This window comes from Astatotilapia calliptera, chromosome 3, assembly GCF_964374335.1.
Source record: "Astatotilapia calliptera chromosome 3, fAstCal68.1, whole genome shotgun sequence".
In the NCBI taxonomy this organism is placed as follows: Eukaryota; Metazoa; Chordata; class Actinopteri; order Cichliformes; family Cichlidae; genus Astatotilapia; species Astatotilapia calliptera.
This window is the reverse complement of record NC_137424.1, coordinates 64,615,292-64,636,584: the sequence shown is the minus strand read 5'-3', so window position 1 is coordinate 64,636,584 and position 21,293 is coordinate 64,615,292. Positions and strand designations below refer to the sequence as shown.

At 41.5% G+C, this 21,293-nt stretch overlaps 2 protein-coding genes across 3 annotated transcripts; both read left to right on the top strand.

Annotated features, from left to right (window-relative positions):
- The first annotated feature begins 6,070 nt into the window (after positions 1 to 6,070).
- Positions 6,071 to 9,795, top strand: LOC113014526 (Fc receptor-like protein 5). Its single transcript, XM_080293868.1, has 6 exons — positions 6,071 to 6,110; positions 6,402 to 6,437; positions 6,941 to 7,204; positions 8,754 to 8,999; positions 9,075 to 9,233; positions 9,372 to 9,795. The coding sequence occupies exons 1-6, from the start codon at positions 6,083 to 6,085 to the stop codon at positions 9,464 to 9,466; spliced, it is 828 nt and encodes a 275-aa protein (XP_080149994.1). The 5' UTR covers positions 6,071 to 6,082; the 3' UTR covers positions 9,467 to 9,795.
- A 516-nt stretch (positions 9,796 to 10,311) lies between these two features.
- On the top strand, positions 10,312 to 15,143 carry LOC113019466 (uncharacterized). Of its 2 annotated transcripts, none has more exons than XM_080293864.1 (6): positions 10,312 to 10,776; positions 11,616 to 11,718; positions 11,819 to 11,934; positions 12,313 to 12,551; positions 12,665 to 12,768; positions 13,534 to 15,143. In XM_080293864.1, exons 1-6 carry the CDS (start codon positions 10,554 to 10,556, stop codon positions 14,849 to 14,851), a joined length of 2,103 nt encoding a protein of 700 aa, XP_080149990.1. In that variant the 5' UTR covers positions 10,312 to 10,553; the 3' UTR covers positions 14,852 to 15,143. The 2 variants fall into 2 exon arrangements, with proteins under 2 accessions (XP_080149990.1, XP_026018990.2); XM_026163205.2 differs by having other exon boundaries at positions 13,531 to 15,143.
- The last annotated feature ends 6,150 nt before the right edge of the window (positions 15,144 to 21,293 follow it).

Below are 21,293 nucleotides of genomic sequence, written 5' to 3'. Positions count from 1 at the left end.
TGCAGTTCTTCGCACATTTTATTTCCTGCAACTGGTCCGTCAGGTTATTGTCTCCCCAGAAACACTTCCCTTGTGCTTTTGGAAATCTGTTTTTTCCTATTTCCGTTGTCGGTTTTCCTATTCCCGTTGTGTTTTGTGTGCTTTTGCAGCGTTTTTCTTATTGCTGGTGTTTGCAGTCTCTTTGGCCTCTCAGGGCCACAGTATTGGGCCTCTTAAGGAGGTCATGTCTCTGTGAATAGCTGCGTCCCAATCCAGCAACCACACACTTCGGAGCACGTATTTTGAGACCTATCACGTCACAGCGACGTGACGATGGCTGTCCCAATCCGAAGTGTACTCCAAATGCGCAGTCAATTTCCCCAGATTTGAATTGTGGTCCGGTGTACACTTCGTGGTCCCATATATCCCACAATTCATAGCGCGGCGGTGGGTGTGGATAATTTTGCTGAAAAAAGCGGCAGATGGCTGAAGCGGGGCGGCTGAAGAGTAAACTTTCAAAAGTAAGTACTGAATATTAGAATAGAATAGAATAGAATTCAACTTTGTTGTCATTGCACATACACAGGTACAGGGCAACGAAATGCAGTTTGCATCCATCCAGAAGTGCTTTAGCCATGATATAGATATATTACAATATATATTAGCAATAATATAGATATGTAAGTATATTACAGAAATGGGTCTATTATGGTATGTTATAATGTACACGGTATGAAGTATGTTATGAATATTCTATAACTATAAGTATGTACAGGCTATGAACAGGATATAAATATGAAAAACTATACAGAATATGAAATAAATAACTTTACAGAATCTGAGATATACAGCTATAGAGAAACGTGAACTATGCAAGTTGTAAACAGTTGTAGGATTAAAAATTATCGTATGTACAGAATGATTATTTACACAGAACTATACAGTAGTGCAGTTAAGATAAGTGAGATATGTGGATAATTTCTACAGAGGCTATATAAAGTGTTAGTGGTTGTGAGTGGTGGTTCAGTCCATGTTATTATTGTGTGTTTGAGGGTACAGTTGTCCATTGTGGGTGTGTGTATGTTCAGTCCATGAGTTTAACGTGGGTCAGATGTCAGGAGGCAGAGTTCAGGAGTCTGACAGCTGTGGGGAAGAAGCTGTTCCGGTACCTGGTGGTCTTAGTCCGGAGGCTCCTGTGGCGCCTCCCAGAGGGCAGGAGAGTGAAGAGTCCATGTGATGGGTGACTGGGGTCTTTGATGATTTTCCCAGCCCTTTTCAGACACCGCTTCCTGAAGATGTCTTTTATGGCAGGAAGTGGTGCTCCGGCGATGCGCTGGGCAGTTTTCACGACCCTCTGCAACGCCTTCCGGTCCGAGGCAGAGCAGTTCCCGTACCAGACTGTTATACAGTTGGTCAGGATGCTCTCGATGGTGCAACGATAGAAGTTCACCAGGATGTCTGAGGACAGGTGGTTCTTCCTCAGAGTCCTCAAGAAGAAGAGGCGCTGGTGAGCCTTCTTGACCAGCTTGGAGCAGTTGGTCGTCCAGGTCCTCGGAGATGTGGACTCCCAGGAACTTGAAGCTGCTCACACGCTCCACAGCCGTCCCCTTAATGTGGATGGGTGGATGTGGGTCAGCATTCCTCCTGTAGTCCACGATGAGCTCCTTGGTCTTCTCGGTGTTAAGCAGCAGGTTGTTTGTGTCGCACCACTCAGCCAGACGATCCACCTCCTCCCTGTAGGCGGCCTCATCGTTGTCATTGATGAGGCCAATCACCGTGGTGTCATCTGCAAACTTAATGATGGTGTTGGAACCATCAGCAGGTCTGCAGTCGTGGGTGAAGAGGGAGTAGAGGAAAGGGCTCATCACACAGCCTTGTGGTACACCGGTGTTCATTGTGATTGTAGATGAGCAGCGGTTATCCAACCGGACATGTTGGGGGCGGTTGGTCAGGAAGTCCAGTAAACATTTGCACATGAGGGAACTGATGCCCAGGTCTGTCAGTTTCCTGATGAGTTGTGAGGGGTGGATTGTATTGAATGCTGAACTGAAGTCTATAAACAGCATTCTGGCGTATGTGTTGTTGTTGACCAGGTGTGAGAGGACAGAGTGCAGTGCGATGGAGACTGCATCCTCTGGGCTCCTGTTCTGGTGGTATGCGAATTGGTGGGGGTCCAGGGTGGGGGGGAGACAGGATTTGAAGTGTGCTAGGACCAGCTGCTCTAAGCACTTAGTGATGATGGGGGTGAGTGCTACTGGGCGGTAGTCATTGAGGCTAGATGGGTTGGAGTTTTTGGGTATCGGGACGATGGAGGTGGATTTGAAGCAGGCCGGTACCACAGCGTGGGCCAAGGACAGATTGAATATGTCTGTGAGCACTCCTGCAAGCTCCCCAGAACACGCTCTGAGAACACGCCCGGGGATGCCATCAGGACCTGCAGTCTTGTGGACATTGATCCTGCTCAGCACCGCTCCTACATCGGTGGGGGAGAGTCAGAGGTTGGTGGTCTGGCGTCATGTCTGCTTTGGTTGTGGTTGTGGGGTTCCCTCGCTCAAAATGAGCATAAAAGTTGTTGAGCTCGTTGAGGAAGGAGACATCTATGTCACTTAATTATGTGCAAATGTTTAAATAACGAAGAACATTAAAACATGACTGTTGGCCACATGTCGGCAAAGTTACAAACATTAGCGATGTCTGTACTTTAGTACAAAGTCTTTACTCTAAAATATACGCCGTTCAATAGCTGACTTTAATCTTACAGAGAATGTGGTGGTGTTGAGCCAAACGGACTTTAACGTGTGTTAGAACGAGCTGACGGTTCACTTGTTAAGCTGAAAGAAAGATGCTTTAATCACAGGAGTCACACATGTGTCCACTGCACCATCTGGGAACTCTTCTTGTTTAGCACTCGTAATAACACAAACACTAAATCCTCCTGTGCTGTTTTGTAGCAGTGTATACACCTGAGACTGTCACCTGTCTGTCTGTCCTGCACTCTCTCTCTTTTTCTTTCTCTCTGATTGTGTAATAAAAGTATGAACATTCATTTATAAGTTACACTTGTGTTTGAAGCTTATCACACATTTGATTTCCATGTGTGACGACTGCAAGTGTCCAGAGTGAGGACAGACTGAGGGACCCACTGCTGCACATCATCTGTGAGGCTTTGCACCCCTGATGATCCACCAGGACAAACTCAGCAGTGTGTGAGGAAGAGGAGGAGGAAGAGCCAGCAGCAGCTGACAGATGGAGAGAATAGACAGACTGTTCCCTGTTTGTGAAGGACTGCTAGAAAAGTTTAAAATAACTAATTGTCTGTCCTGAATCAGTCTTATTAGGTAATGTTCAAATAATTTTATCATTCCAGTGTTTTCAGTGTGGGAGAAAGTACTCAGGGTCTTCAAGTTATCACAGCTCTTACATTTTCTTTTTACACATATATGTAAGCATTGAGCCAAATGTAAAAATGCCAACATATTAAACGAACAATATTTGTCTCTTATATATAACACATCTATATATACACTGTCAAAGATACTTGTCTTTGAGTGAAGATTTAAGTGATTGGAAATGTAAATAACTGCAACTTGAATCTTTACTGAAGCTCATTTGACACAGAGTTTAAGCTCACTGCTGTAATATATCATAATAATCTGACAATAAATATAATATTGGCCATATTATATTTACATTACCACAGTGAGATGACTTTAGTCTCATGAACAACATTAGCTAATTGTTATTTACTAACTAATCTTAAATGACTGTTCAGCACAGAAGTGAAGCCCAACAATCATGTTTTACAGTCCTGTGGTCTCGGCCTCAGATACCCAACTAATCAAATTGATGTCATAAAACAAATTAATGAACAAAGAAACATTTTTTCTCCTTCATTTCTGTCAAACAATGCTGTATGAAACGTTTCTCACGGTTAGATCCAAAAAATCAACCTGAGCAGCGCGACTGTCCTATTTCACAAGCATCTCACTTCCGCACTTCTCCTACTTCCTAGTACACGCTGTACATAGCATGTGAACTGCGTGTACTCCAAAGCGTGCAGTCGCTGGATTGCGACACAGCCAATGTCACTGCAGACTTTGTACATGGCTTCTGCTGCAGTTTGTCAGTCCTCAGGGGCCCTCTGCTGACCCTACTGCCCTGGGGCACCTAGTAGTTACCTGCCTTACTTGGTGGCACCTCTGCATTCACCAAGGATTTAAAGAATTTAAAGAAATGTAAATGATTGGAATCATTCAAATCCTAATCTTTTGGAGTCATGTCAGGAAAGGTATCTGGCACATCTTCCAAACTCAAACACGCAAATTTACTTGCAGCGGCGACCCATGAATAGGGAAGCAGATGACATCACATAAAAAGCTGGCAACACATCTTTAACACTGTGACCAGTGGTGGCTAGTGGTACAAATGTTGGCGCTGGGAATAACTGGGTCCGATGGGTCAAACAATGTAAAGCATTTTACAGATTAGGGAAAAATCTCCAAATACAAAATCAGCACAAACACGGTAATATTTCTTAAACCTTTTCAATAAGAAAACAAAACTTTAAAAACACAAATATCCACACTGTGTACATATTTGTGTGGTCAAAGTGCTCTCTGCATTCAAATTCAATATTCTTCAAGACAAGAGTGATTTTAATATTCTTAAATAAGGCAGGTAATACATGCTAACTGGTAAGGAACAAATTGCGAGGTCCAATTGAAACTCATCCGCAGACCCTAGTGACTGAAAAATATTGGTCTGTCCAAAGACTCCCATTTGGCCGGCATTTGGTTGATAGATAATTATATTATTCCCAAAAACTTAATGTATAATGTAAAGAAGTTTGCACAACAGATGGATTCAGTGACATATTGTGACATCAGTTTTTTTGAAGTACTGAGATTTATTGAAATCAAATTCCCCAGTATAGGATATTTTTGAATATTCACTTTTATTGTATGTAAATGTGGGAAAATATTTGAGAGACCTCTTGATGCATGCTGAGTTTGTATATGAGAAGCCAAATTGGTGTATTTTTAAAATCTGATTAATGGCATATGCATGTGAAATGTGCTAATCAGTTAATTCTGAATCAATTTGTTCTGACTGACTCAAAGGATCTTTCCAATCTCCTTTGACTACGATGGCCTGGATGACTGAGAACCTTCACAGACATACTCCTGAGGATATCTTTAGATGGGACTGTAACATTTAAAAGATTATGAGGTGTATCTTGATGAGATAAAATCACCAAATTTATCTAAACTCACTTATTTGGTACCCGAGTTGGACAATTTCACATTTCTTTGTAAGTTAGCTTTATGAACTAACCATCCCCGGATTTGTGCACCACAGATAAGAGAACACTTGAACAGGTAGCCAGCTTTAACATTTGGTTGTTCGGCTCCTCCTACTTTGCTGTTTCACAAAGGAAACCGAGGTTTATATTCATGCCATCAGATATGAGCCCACATTTTGTACATCTGAAAACCTAACGTTATTCATTAAGGCTTAGTGGAGGGAACCTGTTACACCTGAGAACACTGACTGCAAGATGCCATATAATAATTGATAACCTTAAATTGGGCCAACTTTACAGGCTATGCAACTAATTTTGTGCTAAACCGTCTCCTTCAATCCAAAGCAACATGCATAATTGTTTGCAAAGATAAATTTAGCCCTAATTACTACATTATGAGACAAACTCTGTGACTACAGAATTTCTTGAGGACGTCTTCATTTATTTTGCTATTTTCTAGTGACATCATCCCTTAAAGATAACTGCACAAGCTTGTGAATGATCTCTTTTTAGTCGCAGTGACGTGAGGGAAATCTCTCTAACTCACATCAGCCCATCTGCTCTGGACTTTGTTTGTACTCATATGTGACGTCTGTCATGCCAGCATGAAATGTGATGAGTGAGTGATTTTAAAAATCTGAGTGTGTTTGTGGCCTAAATTCACTGGATGTTTCATAACTCGTCTGAAGAATTACAGTAAGAAGGTCAGGTTTCCTGTCACTGCTTTTAAAACCCCCCACAAAGCAGCTAGACCCGAGGAAGGCGGTGGGTGTGACTGCTCACATCTCTGCTCACGGCACAATGGGTCAAATGTCTCTACGACTCCTCTGTAAGTACGAAAAGCTTTATTTACCTACATTTACAGCTTGATGAAAAAGAGTGGCACAATTAAATAAAATTTGACTCACAGAAAGTTTCTAAATTAAACTTTTGCTTCATTAAACGGTTTAAAAATAAGGTTTTAGTAAGTGTTGAATTACTTTCTCACCTCCATCTATAACCTACATCCTGTCCCTGAAAAACACTTTCTGTTTGTCACTGCTGCACTTTTTTTCCTTGACATTTGGAGTTTGAAGCAAAACTTCACTGAAGCTCACTGAAAGTTTGCCTCTCTTTGCAGTTCTGACCTCACTGATCTGCTGCACAACAAACCAAGGTTAGTGAACCTGTTATAGGACAAACTGACGTTGAAAGGTTAAAGGTGAAATGGGAAGTTTTTGGTGCTGAATATTGTGCTATTCTAAAACAAAATCAAGTCACAACAGAATGAAGTGGATCCAATAATGAGCAGAATAACCTGCAGAATGAAATACATTTATCAACACTTCTTCATAATCAGCACCCTGAATTCAACAGAAATACCCAAAAATTATGGTAAAAGCTTAAAAAAAGAAAAGAAAATCCTCTTTAGTTTCATTAAGACAGACCTTCAGAATTATATCTGCACAGCCAGCAGCTGGTTAACTAAACCTGCAAGCATCTGTCAGGCTTAAATAAATAAAATATGTTAACTGGGTGGTGTTTTACCATCCGATAAACCTTCCAACTCATTAATCCATTGCTACACTCTTGTATTGTTTTTTTCTTCTGCACCTCAAATAGACCAAAATCAAAGTCCCTGATATTTATTTAAAACCCAGACTCGCTCATGTTTCTCAGCTCGTCTGACTGTGAGTCCCAGCAGCTCTCAGCTGTTCTACGGAGACTTTGTGTCTCTGAGCTGTGAGGAGGACGACAGCTCTGCTGGATGGACTCTGAGGAGAAACACAACCTTTGAAACCAGGACTCAGTGTGGAGCTGGGTGGGGAAAACCAGCTGGCTCGTCCTGTAACATCAGCTACATTGACCCGCTGGACAGCGGGGTTTACTGGTGTGAGTCCAGAGAGAAAGCAACAAGCAAGAGCATCCACCTGACAGTCAGTGGTAAGCTCAGCACATAAGGTGGTGTGAAAAGTGTTTGCTCCCTTCCTGATTTCATTTTTTCTGCATGTTTGTCACACTTAAATGTTTCAAATCAAACAAATTTAAATATTAGACAAAAATAACACAACTAAAACACAAAGTGCAGTTTCTAAATGAAGGGAAAAAATATCCAAACCTACATGGCCCTGTAGGAAAAAGTTATTGCCCCCTAAACACTAATCTAACACTAATCACACTAGCACCACCATACTTTACTGCTGGTACGATGTTCCTTTTCTTAGATGCTGTTAATTTTATGCCAGATGTAACAGAGCACACATCTTCCAAAAAAGGTCAGCTTTTGTCTCATCAGTCCACAGAGTATTTTCCATATTTCTCATCAAGATGTTTTCTGGTAAAACTGAGATGTCCCTTTTGCTCAGCAGTGGTTTTTGTGTTGTAACTCTGCCATGAAGGGGCATTTTTGACTAGTTGCTTCCTTATGGTAGAGCTGTGAACTCTGACTTTAACTGAGGCACATGAAGCCTGCAGTTCTGTGGATGTTTTTCTGATGTCTTTCGTGACCTCTTCGATGAGTTGCAGCACTCTTAGGGTAATTTTGGCCACTCCTGAGGAGCTTCACCAAGGTTCCATGTTTTTGGCATTTGCAGATGATAGCTTTCTCTCTGGTTCACTGGAGTCCCACAGCTTCAGAAATTGCTTTATAACCTTTTCCAAACTGAGAGATTTCAATTGCTTTGTTTTTCATTTGCTCCTGAATTTCCTTGGATCCTGGCATAATGTCTGGCTTTTGAGGATCTTGTGATCTACTCCATTTTGCAGGCAGGTGCTACTTAAATGATTTCTTTATCTAAAAAAGTGTGGCGGTAATCAGGGTTCCCAAAGATATGATACACCACAATTAACTTTTCACACAGACCATGTAGGTTTAGATTTTTTATCCTCTTAATAATAAACACCTTCATTTAGAAACTGTATTGTCTCTTTACTTGTGTTGTCTTTGTCTAATGTTTAAATTTGTGTGAAAAAAGTGTGACAAAATATATGAACTCAGGAAGGCATTAAACACTTTTTCAAGCCATTGTACATATAATTTTTATTTATTTACTTATTATATTATTGGGATTTCCATCATTATTATCAGAGTTACAGGTCTTTGAAGGACATTGAGCTGAGCGGGAAATTGGCACTTTTTGAGTCACCTTATCTTTACAGAATGTTTGAGTCTCCATAACATTTAAGTAAAGAAGACAATCTTAAGATCTTTTGGGGATAAAAAAAATCTTTAAATTCTGTTAAAACTGCACATACTCCAACTGAATTTCAGCCCACTCTTATACTATTCTGGGGATCTGTGACTCTGAAATATATAAACTTCATAGTATGAGGTTCTGCTACTTTCATGCTCTTATTGTGTACTTAGATATGAGGGGAAGTGTGTATCACGCTTTAGCCCTTAACGTTGGTACCTGTGGATCAGAGTGTGGAGTTAGTGTTGATGAAGCTGTGTGTAAATGGATGAAATGCTGTAGTTTGTCTCTGTGTTGAGGTGGATCAGTGATCCTGCAGAGTCCTGTCCTCCCTGTGATGGAGGGAGATGACGTCACTCTGCTCTGTAAAACAAAGACCACTCCCTCCAACCTCCCAGCTGCTTTCTATAAAGATGGCTCCCTCATCAGGAAGCAGCCTACAGGTCACATGACCATCCAGCATGTTTCCAGGTCTGATGAAGGCCTCTACAAGTGTGACATCAGCGGTCATGGAGAGTCTCCATCCAGCTGGATCACTGTCACAGGTGAGCAGCTTCACTTTGATCATCACTCTTATTTTATCCACATATTTAGTGTAACAGGTGGGATTCTCTCTGCAGATGAACTTAAAATAACTACATCTGCTCCTGACTCACCTCTTTCACCTGAGCCCACCTCCCCCAAACTTGTGTTCATACTGATATGGTACCTCATGGTGTTCTGTCCGTACTTCATCTCCACTCTCCTCTTGGTTTCTTTATATCGACACAGAACCACAGGTGAATCGTTCATTGATCAATCAATATGCTGACAATTAACTCATCTCTCTCTGAACTCTTCATGTGTGTATTCTGTTTTTATTTTATTTATAAAAACATATATATTATGTTATTTATATTCTACTTTTCTGACTGCAGGTCAGATGCTAAAGTCTCATGCCCAGCCTAAGCATGGATTTGACAACAATTATGATGATGGCATCCATGCTGTCACCACAGAGCATCACTTTTGATCTTCTGCACTAAAATGTGGTTCTAAAAAGAGACTTGACCTTTAGATAGAGCTAAAGATCAAGTCTCTTTTTAGAGTCACATTTTAGTCCAGCTAAGGGTTACTAGAGCCTATCCCAGCTGCCACAGAGTGAGAGGTGGAGTACAACCTGAACAGTTTGCCAATCTTTTGCAGGACTAACAATGAGAAACAGACAACCATTTACAAATGGAATTTAGAATAAATAGTTAACCTAACCCCACTAACTGCATGTCTTTGGACTGTCGGAGGAGCGGGAGTACCTGGAGAGAAACTCCAAAAAAAAACAACAACCACAACACAGATGGCATATTTGAACCCACGACCTTCTTGCTGTGAGGGAACAGTGCTAACCACTGCAGTACCTTTAAATTGAAAGCTTTTACTTTGTGCATTGTATTTGTATTAGTTTTTATGTTTAGTTTAGTTTAGTTTTAGTTTTTTGGGTTTTTTTTATTTATCTTTTTTCAACCTTTTGTAGTCTTTTGAATCCTGTATTGGTCATTTTGTTGTTCTTTCACATCATTGTTGTAGTTTCAGCTCTAAATACATTTTTATTACATCATTAAGTGCATCTGCACAACAAATGTGAAAAAAATAAATATATTTGTATGTTTCTGTAGTTATTGTAATTACTTTATTCACTATTTCTATTCTTTTTTCTCTTAATAAATTTTCTTCGGACTAGGTAGTGTGTCTTTACAATATATATTTATCCCACATTTTATTCGATTTGTTTTTAATTTTACAGTTTTATGCAGCTAAAATTGAAAATGATAAAGAAATTGCAATACATTGATTAAAGAAAACTTTGAAGATCATTTTACGTCATTTTCATATAATGATATCTCGTTTTGTTTTACGTTCTCACTGATTAAAGCTTACGGCTTCTGTAAAAACATCGACGCACAAAAGAGGACGGCTGAGGTGACCCGGGAACGTTTGTGACGGTCTCTGTTTCTAGTGGGAGAAAATGAAACGGGCACCAAAACCGGAAACGCTCTCAGATTGTAAACAATGCTGCGAGTGACTAAGTATTTGATATAAACATTAAAGCAGTGGTTGCGGTGATGAGCAGAAACACAGCGGACCGTTTGGCTGACATGTCTAAAGCCGAGGAACTGCGGGAGTTTGTTACAGAGAAGCTCGCCGCCGCCTCCCGGGAGATCTTAGCGGCTGTGGACAGACTGGTGGCCGGGTACGAGGAGGAGGCTTCGGGCTTCAGACAGGAGATCGACCGGCAGAAGAGACAGCTGGAGCTTCTACCGCATGAAGCCACGCTAAACAAAGCGGGTGGGTCATTTTTCTTTGTAGCATATAAACGAGAATTTAGCAAGCCTGTTCTCAAACTGATCTCCCTGTCAGTCTGGGGGGAGTTCTCTTTTCTCCTCGTCTTTCCTCATGTTGTACATTTTCCCATTGTTCGTTTCCGGGTCGCTGCTCGTGCGGCTGACCGGCCAGCTACCTATCCTGACCTGTCTCCCCAATGTGATGTTTGTGTATTGTATGTACGGTTGGCAAGGTCAGTCTCTTAGTTGCCCCTTGGGGATAAATAAAGTCTTCTGAAGTATGTGTTTTTTTTCCCCCAGCCGTGTTTGTCTTTATACCATTTATTTTCATTTTTTATTTCTTTATTTATTTCACACATTTTATATTCGCAGTATTAACAGCTCGGCAGCCGTGTTTGTGTTAACTGTGTACAATCATGTCCTTTACACTTTTAAAATTGATTCTGAATGGCAGAATAGTAGATTTTGTCATTGAAGTCTGGCATGTGTGGTCTATAACATTAAAAGCAGAGCATTGTAGACAATAATATTAATACAAGCTAAGATAAGATAAACCTTCATTAGTCCCACATGTGTTGTGTCACAGCAGAAAGTGGACAAAACAATGGGATAAGCCTCGCTTCTGTCAGTCTGTCCCAGGGCAGCTGTGGCTACAACTGTAGCTGCCTCCACCAGTGTGTGAATGTGAGAGTGAATGAATAGTGGAATTGTAAAGTGCTTTGAGGGTCTTGAAAAGCGCTACATAAATGCAATCCATTATTATTATTATTATTATTATTAAGATAAGAATAAAACAATTCTGCTTTCAAAGAGGCTCTTCTACTTTGTTCTTGTTTTCTTCAGGATCAAAGTGCAGCAGGAGCTTCAGTCCTGTTGAGGAAGAGGAGGGTGAGAAAGAAGAGTCTCATGAGAATCTGCAGACTGCGGACATAACCGGTCCATCAAGGTTGAAAATGAACCATCCTTACCTGTATATTGGATGATTTCCATTTTAATATTGGCCATTTCAGACTGTAATTAGCCTGTGGATGATCTCTGTCTTTAAGGTCTTCACCACACCAGTGTGAGACAGAAAGAAGAAATCTTGCCAGAGCTCAGAACCACATAGACCTCAAGATCAGCATCCTGGAGCACTCTCAGACCAGCCTGCTCTTGAAAAATGGTAATAAGTATTTCAATGTAATAAAAAGTATAAAAATTATATATATATATATATATATATATATATATATATATATATATATATATATATATATATATATATATATATAATAACACACACACACACACACACATACACCCTGTTCTCTCAAAACAATGTGCACCTTTAATCATTCAACCAGTGATCTACATGCTGAAGGGGAGTTTAAATTCACTGGAAATATTAATGTCTCAGTCTCTTCTTTTTTCTTTTCTTTTTTTACTTTTTTTTTACTAACTATGTCGTCACTATTTACTGTAAATGTTTTCTATTTTGAAAATGTTAAAGTGTTAAGTGTAAAAAGCTAAGCAGCTGTTTCTATGCTCCTCTCTCTGTTAGTCCTGAAGAAATGTCCAGTCCTGAAGCTGAAGTGTCCGCGGGGACAGAAAGAGGCGGACTTCCTGAACCTGCTGAGATCCACCTGCCCGCAGCTGGCCGGAGACAACAAACCTTTTGACATCTTAACGTTGGACAAGAAGCGTAAATTACAACCTCTGAAACTAGAGACGCTGACGCCAGAGGAGATCCACAGAAGCATCATGGGATGGGGGCGGTCTACGGTCTACATTCGACTGAAGGTAGTTAAGACTCTGTAACCTTTGAGGTGGAACAGCACTTTTTTTTATTAAGCAGTATTTCTTTTACGTTGTTAGTGCTGAGTGTTTGTTTTTTTTTTTGTTTTTTTTTTCAGACTCAAGAGGTGCATCAGCCCAGAGAAGAAGACCTTCATCGTCTTCAAACTGAAAACATGAACTCTGTTGTCTTAACTAATGATGAGACCAGACAACAGACGAGGTAACTCACAAAAAAGCATCGCCTAGTGATGTAAAATATCTGGACAGTCAACACATGTTTTGGATGTTACGGATCGGCTCGTGATTGTTGCTCCAGTTCATCCCATTCGTGTTGGATTAGGTTGAGTTTACGACACAGCCACACCAAACTGGAAAAATATTTTATTAAGGTTCTGGTTTTGTAAATTTGGAGATTATCATGTTTCAATCTGGAAAGTGAGACGTCCCAAACATGTGTCAGTGAGGCGTTATGTGAGTAGTGAGGCATGAAATATAACCAAAGAAATGCGAATGGAGTACCAAATTGGTGAATTTGAAGGTTTCTTGGATGCTAAAATCCAGTCATCTGGAACCCATTTTCTAGTGTGCTGACTTAGTCACTGGAGCAAGTGTCAATTTTTGGGGGTATCATTGAATAGCCGGCAGATATCCAAGCTAGGGCTTCAGCATGTCTTTTAACTGTAGCCAAGTTACAAATTAAGCTTGCCTCAAATTAGTCCATGTAAGTGCAGAAAAGGCAAGCTGCTTCAAGAGGAGTGGGCAGAATATGCCTCAGCCTAGAGTGCCAAGGAGTGCAAGAACATTGAAGAAAAGATTTTACTTGGCTTTAAATATTTGTTCCCAGCAAAATTAGATTTTGTACTTAAAAATTTCAAAACATCTTCAGGTTTCACGTTTGGCAGTGTAGCACTGTCTTATCATACTGTACTCTATTGTAATGTAGACTTTAAACCCAGTTAATTTTTGCTTCTGGTTTCTGCAGCAGCCTTGCCCAAGAGGTTGATGGCAGCAAATCAGAGATTGCGTCTGGCAGAGAAGAAAATGAGATAGAAATGGGAGAAGCTGATAGTGAAGAACCTGCTGCAGATCTTATAGCCAGCTCTGCAGCTGAGGGGAAAGAAACTTTCAGGAACTGCAACAAAAGGAAAGAAGAAAAAGTAGAAAGGAATGATAAGTCCAAAAATGAACTGAAGAGATGTGATTCCAAAATGCAGTCCAGGGTGTCAAAAAAGCAAAAGATCAGACATCCTGGCGTCACTCGGACTAAGACTGAGAAAAGTGTTGCTAATCTTTCCTGCTTGGTCTGTGGAGCTCTGCACATGTCAGAAGTTATGCTTGTTAAACATGCCTGGAGTCACGGAAACGATCCAGGAAGTGTTTGCGGAGCATGCGGAGAGCGCTCAGAGTCTGTGGAGGTCTTAAAGGATCATCTTCAAAGTCGACACAAAACTGATGACTGTCACATCTGTGGCGAGTCTTTCCTTAGTGCTCTCAGCCTCGACGAGCACGTAGCCTGCCACTCGGGGGAGAAACCATACAAATGTGATGTTTGCCATAATGAATTTGCACTAAAGGCTTCCCTGGAGGATCATCGAAAACTTCACGAGGAGGGGAAGCGCCACAAATGTCACACCTGTCATAAAGTGTTTGAACTCAAAGAGCAGTTAAAGGCTCATCACAGGACTCACACCAACAGGAAGACACACCTCTGCGGTGTGTGCGGTAAATCCCTCTGCGACTACAGATCGTTATCCCGCCACAAAATGACCCATTCTGGGGAAAGACCCCACAGCTGTAAGATTTGCGGGAGGCGTTTTAAACTTCCTGGGACTCTGAGGCAACACGAGAAGATTCACACAAACAGAGAGAGGTCATACCTCTGTGACATTTGCTGCAAAATGTTCCTGACTAGTGCGCAGCTGGAGATCCACATGAGGATTCACACCAACGAAAAGCCGTATCACTGCAGCGAGTGTGGCAAGGGATTCAGCACCAAGGGCCCGTTGACCGTTCACAAGCGGGTCCACAGCGGGGAGACGCCCTACCACTGCCCAGACTGCGGCTGGTCCTTCAAACGCAAGACCAACCTAGACAACCACTTAGTGCTTCACTCGGGCATCAAGCCATTTGTGTGCGGTATTTGTGGGAAAGCTTGCGCACGAAAAGAATACTTGACTGTTCACATGAGGACCCACAATGGAGAGAGACCATACAAGTGTACCCTCTGTGACAAAGCTTTTACTCAGAGCCATTGTCTAAAAACACACATGAAGAGCCACCAGGCGCCAGGATCTGCAACGTAACACTTAAAGTTCTGGTTTGTTTTTTTGTTTTTAAACATCCACAAGTCCATTCTCTCTTCAGCTTATCAAATTCAGGGGTTGCAAGGGGGCTGGAGCCTATCCCAGCTCCCGTAGAGTGAGAGGAAGGGTACATCCTGGACAGCTCATTAGCCTATCACAGGCTGTTTAAACAGAACAGTGAAAATTAACTTATTTGCCTTAAGCTTTATTTATTGTTGTTTTACTTTTTTCAGTAATAAACCTGTACATGTATTACCCCTATGAGACATCTCTAATAAAGCCTTTGTTACAATCTGTCGTGTATTGTGTAACTTTCAGTGTTGCTGCACTTACAACAGAGCATGTGCAGTGCTTTTAAGGCTGTCACCCTGTGACATAAAATAAATTTGTATAGTAATACTAGTCACAGAGCTCCTTTAGGTGTTTAACCTAGCTTCTTAGAAATTCCTTTACTTTGTGTACTGACCTCTGGATATTTTTTAGATTTGAACAGGCAGCAGCCGTGTGGCTCCATTGTGTACTGGTTTAAACACTTGCTGGTCCAATTCTATGAATCTCCTTTAAGTAAAACTGCCAAATCAAGCAGTGATCATGCACGTGATCCGAAGATTCGAAAAAGAAAAAGAAGGTATGTGTATGGTGCGCGTGGTCAGTCTGTCAAGCGGTAGTTATGGTCAGCGCTAGTGGTCCAAGTGGAGGAGCAGAGGAGTTTGCGGCATTTAAGCAGCCCTTTGCTGCCCAATCCATCCAGGCTAAAGCTATTACAAAAGCTATTGGGGTGTTTAGCTGCAGACTGAAGGCCGTATTCCGTTGTGCAAAACAAGGGGTTTAAACTATGATGAACGTGCTTGAGCCACGCTATGATATCCCGTTGCGCGTCCACTTCAGTGTGACAAGATCGTTCCAAGCATGTATGAGCAGGAGAAGTTTAAAGTTATGGCTGAACTGTCCCAGGCATCTTCTGTTGCTATAACTACAAATGGGTGGACCTCCAGGGCAACGGAAAGCCACGTGACCATGACCGCTCGTTATATCAGAGCGGAGTGGTACAAAGCCCTGCACTGCCCTATAGATTACATTGGATTAGATGAAACTTTATTTATCCCTCGGGTGGGTTCCTCCGGGAAATTCAGTTTCCAATAGCACAGCACCGACAGAAGTTGCCGAATGTGAGCAGAAATATACCACATATACACATATATAAATACAGAGAATACAAAAGGGATAAATAGAATAAATAGGAATAAGAATACAAGGGAACGGCACATTTCAAGTATTGTGAGTCTATTACACCGTTGGTTATTAACAAAAACTATTGCACAGTGAAAAGGCACTACAGCTACTTGTTCCCCCCTCCTTTGTCCCCCTTTCCCCTCCCTCTCCCCTCCAGCGAGGAGTTAAACAGTTTGATGGCGTGTGGGACAAAGGAATTTTTAAGTCTGCTGGTTCTTGTCTTTGGGAGAAGCAACCTGTCACTGAACAGACTCGGCCATGTGCAGAGGATGCCCAGCATGGTCCATAATGTCCATATTGCACCTTAATTTGGTTTTATATAAGTGCGTGGAATGAGTCTTCAGTTGAATGTTTTTTAATAGGCAAAAAATACTTAAATAACTAAATGGCGAGTCGAATTTTTGTCTTTTTTTTCTATTTTTGCTGATCCGAAAATTTATCTGATCCGTGACTTAAAACTGTGATCCGATCCGAACCGCGAGATTTTTGATCCGTTGCACCACTAGGATGCAGCCACTCAAACTTGCGATCGTCACATTTCCACCATTAATGCTCGGAATGCTCCCGGAATGCTCGGAAAGCTCCCGGCCCAGACGGTGTGTCTCCTGCCACCCTCAGACACTGTGCAAACGAGCTGGCCCCAGTGTTTTCTGGCATCTTCAACTCCTCACTGCAGGCATGTCATGTGCCTGCCTGCTTCAAGTCCTCTACCATAATCCCTGTCCCCAAGAAACCTAGGATCACTGGACTAAATGACTACAGACCCGTGGCTCTGACATCTGTGGTCATGAAGTCATTTGAGCGCCTAGTTCTCTCCCTTCTCAAGACCCTCACGGCCCCCCTCCTGGACCCCCTGCAGTTTGCATATAGAGCCAACAGGTCTGTAGACGACGCCATCAACATGGCCCTACACTTCATCCTGCAGCATCTGGACTCCCCAGGAACCTACGCCAGGATCCTGTTTGTGGACTTCAGCTCTGCCTTCAACACCATCCTTCCAGACCATCTCCGAGGCAAGCTTTCCCAGATGAATGTGCCTGATCCCATCTGCCGGTGGATCACTGACTTCCTGACGGACAGGAAGCAGCACGTGAGGCTGGGGAAGAATGTCTCGGACTCCCGGACCATCAGCACCGGCTCCCCTCAGGGCTGTGTTCTTTCTCCTCTGCTCTTCTCCCTGTACACCAACTGCTGCACCTCCACCCACCAGTCTGTCAAGCTAATCAAGTTCGCAGATGACACCACCGTCATTGGGCTCATCTCTGACGGGGATGAGTCTGCCTACAGGAGGGAGGTTGAACGTCTGGTGTCCTGGTGCAGCCACAACAACCTGGTGCTGAATGCCCAGAAGACAGTGGAGATTATTGTGGACTTCAGGAAGCACACAGCCCCACTCCCCCCCATCATCCTGACTGACACCCCCATCACCTCTGTGGACTCATTCCGCTTCCTGGGTACCACCATCACCCAGGACCTGAAGTGGGAGCCCACCATCACCTCCGTCATCAAGAAAGCCCAGCAGAGGATGTACTTCCTGAGGCAGCTGAAGAAATTCAACCTGCCAACACGGACGATGATGCAATTCTACACCGCAATCATCGAGTCCATCCTCACCTCCTCCATCACCGTGTGGTACGCTGGAGCCACTATCAGGGACAAACAGAGACTGCAGCGTGTTGTGCGCTCTGCTGAGAAGGTGATTGGCTGCAGACTCCCATCTCTGCAGGACCTGTACACCTCCAGGACATTGCGGCGTGCAGCCCGGATCTCAGCTGACCCTTCTCACCCTGGACACAGTCTGTTTGACCTGCTCCCCTCAGGCAGGAGGCTCCGGTCCATTCGCACCAGAACCTCTCGCCACAAGAACAGTTTCTTCCCCTCTGCTGTGGGACACATGAACAATAACCACATGACTGTCCCCGCCACTCACACATGACCCTACGCTGTGTCACTGCATCATTTCATGTCTGGCACTGATCACCACCTGCACTCATGTATATATCTTTCTACGTAGCACTCTTAATTCTTATTCTCATGTATATATCCCATGTATATCTCATGCACATATCTTTCTTTCTACATAGCACTTTAATTCTTATTGTTTGCACTGAAGCACCGCAGCAAATTCCTAATGTTGTAAACCTCAACATCTGGCAATAAGCCCATTCTGATTTCCACCATTAAATTAATCAAAATTGAAATTTCATCCACAGGCATCAAAAGTAAAGCAGGCAGTGCTAAAGTAAAAATAGATCCCCTTTTGAGAGTTGCAGTAAAACTCTTGAGTATAACTGGGATTTTGATCACTAGGTTTCTAGGTTGTGATATGAAAAACTAGTTCCTAACACAACTACAACTAGTGTTGTGTTTCCTTCACCAACCTAACACAGAGATCCAATAAGATAAGGAAGTGGGCAGTATAGTACAATATGTGTTATTTTGTACTGTACTGCCCAAACTAAAGATCTGCTTAAGTGTTCTAAATGATGAAATGATTCATATGTCTATTTTGGACAATACAGCAGAAGATCAGACATGAAAGTGGAGAGAGAGAACTCAGAAAGGGTCAGAGGTCAGACTCCACCTGGGCCACTGTATTCAACAATGAGCCAATGATCATCTTGTTAAGTAGTGAGCAAAACCAGAGCCCTAACGTTATGACATTTATCACAAAGTTATAACAAATGTCTACTGATGACTTCATCTCATGAAATGACTGATACATATAAATTCATCAGCTGAGCTGGTGATGATGATCTTCTTCATCGTGCACAGAAACACTCAGCTTGTTTAAATATCAAATAACTGATTACTCCCACTCAAAATGCTGTTAGAACAATTATAACTTAAAAAAATATCGCGTGTTGATTTTCCACATGTAAGATACTAATCAGCAAACATACAGAAACTTCCTTCGTCCACTCTCTGTGTCTAAGCCACATGAAACACAAAACAACAATATCTTATTAACATGGTTTTCAATATCTCTCCTTACAAAAAGTTCAACCAATGAACAAATATATATATATAACACATATTGTAATGCATATGTATTGCACATATGTAAAACACAAAATATGAAGTGTTTCATTGACAGACTCAAAAATGCCCTCGCAGTGAATAAAAGGGAAATCCTACAGTGTGGGCAGAGAATCTTAATGGCTCTAACATCAACACATCCACAATGTTGTATCCAGTTATACCGAACAGAATGACTAAGACACACCCCTTGCCTGCATTACAACAGTGCCACCTGTTTCACCTGCCTCCTCAGCACTCTGTACAACTGAAGAGAAAAGTAACGTCAAATCTACAAAGTATTCAAGAATTTTCATCAAAGAATAACATATTTGCCTTCCACAATGTGCTGTTAGACACCACTGTACCTCTGCCATTTAAAAAAGGGCAGCTAGTTAACATTTTGGCTCCAAACACTTTGTGTTTAAGCTAGTAAGCTTTTTTTTTTCTTTTTGAATTTTTTTGACTAATATAAACATCATTTTGTTCATTAGATGACAGCAGGTTGTGACTGAATAATAAATCAAACTAATAAAGACAAACATACAGGAACCTTTTGGAGAAGCTGTAAAGACATGAAACTGTTAATAGTGCTGATCATCAGTTATTCAAAATAAACCTATTTTACATTTGAGATGAAATGTCTTTCTGTACTGATATAAAATAAAGATGTTAGTTGTTTTTGATCCCCTGTATTTAAAGTAGATCCAATTTAAAGTCAGCTTGTGTTTGATTTCTTTACGGCAAACCACTGCTCATGATGTTGAGCTGCTAATGGAATAAAACACACAAGTACTGAAAAATGTCCCCTAATATAAAACCATCTAGTACAGACTTAAATGTAACCTATTGTTAGATGAGGTTCACATACAGTGTTTGACAGTGTAAAGTGTGTGAAAGGGCTGCTGGTGTAGCTCACGAGGCTGAGCAGGTGACCATGTGCCACGAGGTGGAGAGCAGCTGGCCTGGGTTTGATTCTGACCTGGGCCACATCCCCTTTCTCTCTCCCTCTGCTTTGCTGTCACTTATCTTCACTGCTCTGTCCAATAAAGATGAAAAAGGCCAAAAATAAAAAAATACCTGTTTGAAAAGAAATCTGCCTGCAGCCTCTGAAATGTCTTCTGCTTTCTTCCAGAGGTGGATGGCTTTTTCACCATCAAGCCATCAGGCAGTCCAGCAGCATTTATGATGATGTCATGATTTTGAAGAGACTGCTATGGCAGCCCCCCATGACCCCCAGCCTCATCTACACTGAGATGCAGACATTTCAACATAAAAACATTCACAGTTCAACACACAGCAGACAACTGAATAATAGTACAACATAACAGTCTGTGCAGAGACACACACTGAACTTACCTTTCATATAGTAAACGTAGTCAATGAAACACAACTACTTTAGTAATTTCTTGTGTGAGTCTAAAGTGAATCTAGTATTTTAAAGTACACTTACTGTATTTGTTGTTGAAGACTTTTTCAGCTTCTTCTCAAGGACATCAGCTGGTTGTTTGGCAGCTGAGGCAGTTAAGAAGCTTCCTAAAAAACACTGAACAGTGAGTTAACTGTGGCATATGACAAATTCAGCTTTATATGTGTAAATGTGTATGTGTCAATCTTTAAAATGCTGAACTGTTGAATCCAAAACATCAGCGGCTCCTTGCTGCTCACTTCATGCACTTCCTTCTTTGTGACAGTCGAATGACATCACAGCTGTTTCCACCCCCAGTGTCTCAGGACTGGACACCTTTAAACATGTAGAGGATCAAACAGCCATCCATAAATGCTAAACATACATGATATGTATGTTTAGCTCAACAACAATATAACAATAAAAATATACAACAATATAATTGTATGTACAAGTACTTAAAGTTGGCTACAATAGAATTATGGAAAAGTTAGATATTTACATGAAACCAAAAATAAGTATTCTTTAAGTACATTTCAGTCATGTGTAAATAGTTTTAAGTACAGTGTCAGTAATATTTAGTGGAAAAACAATATTTCTCCATCTTATATAGTAAGTCAACTGTACTGAATGGGGCACAGATGCAGAGTGCTCTACATTACTTTTGTAGTGATTTATAATTAAGTATAATTGATTTATAATGAAAGGATGTAAAAGTTGTTTTCCAGCCTTTGATTTAAGAACGTTATAGCTTCTCTTTACTGTGACTGTGTGCAGCATGTG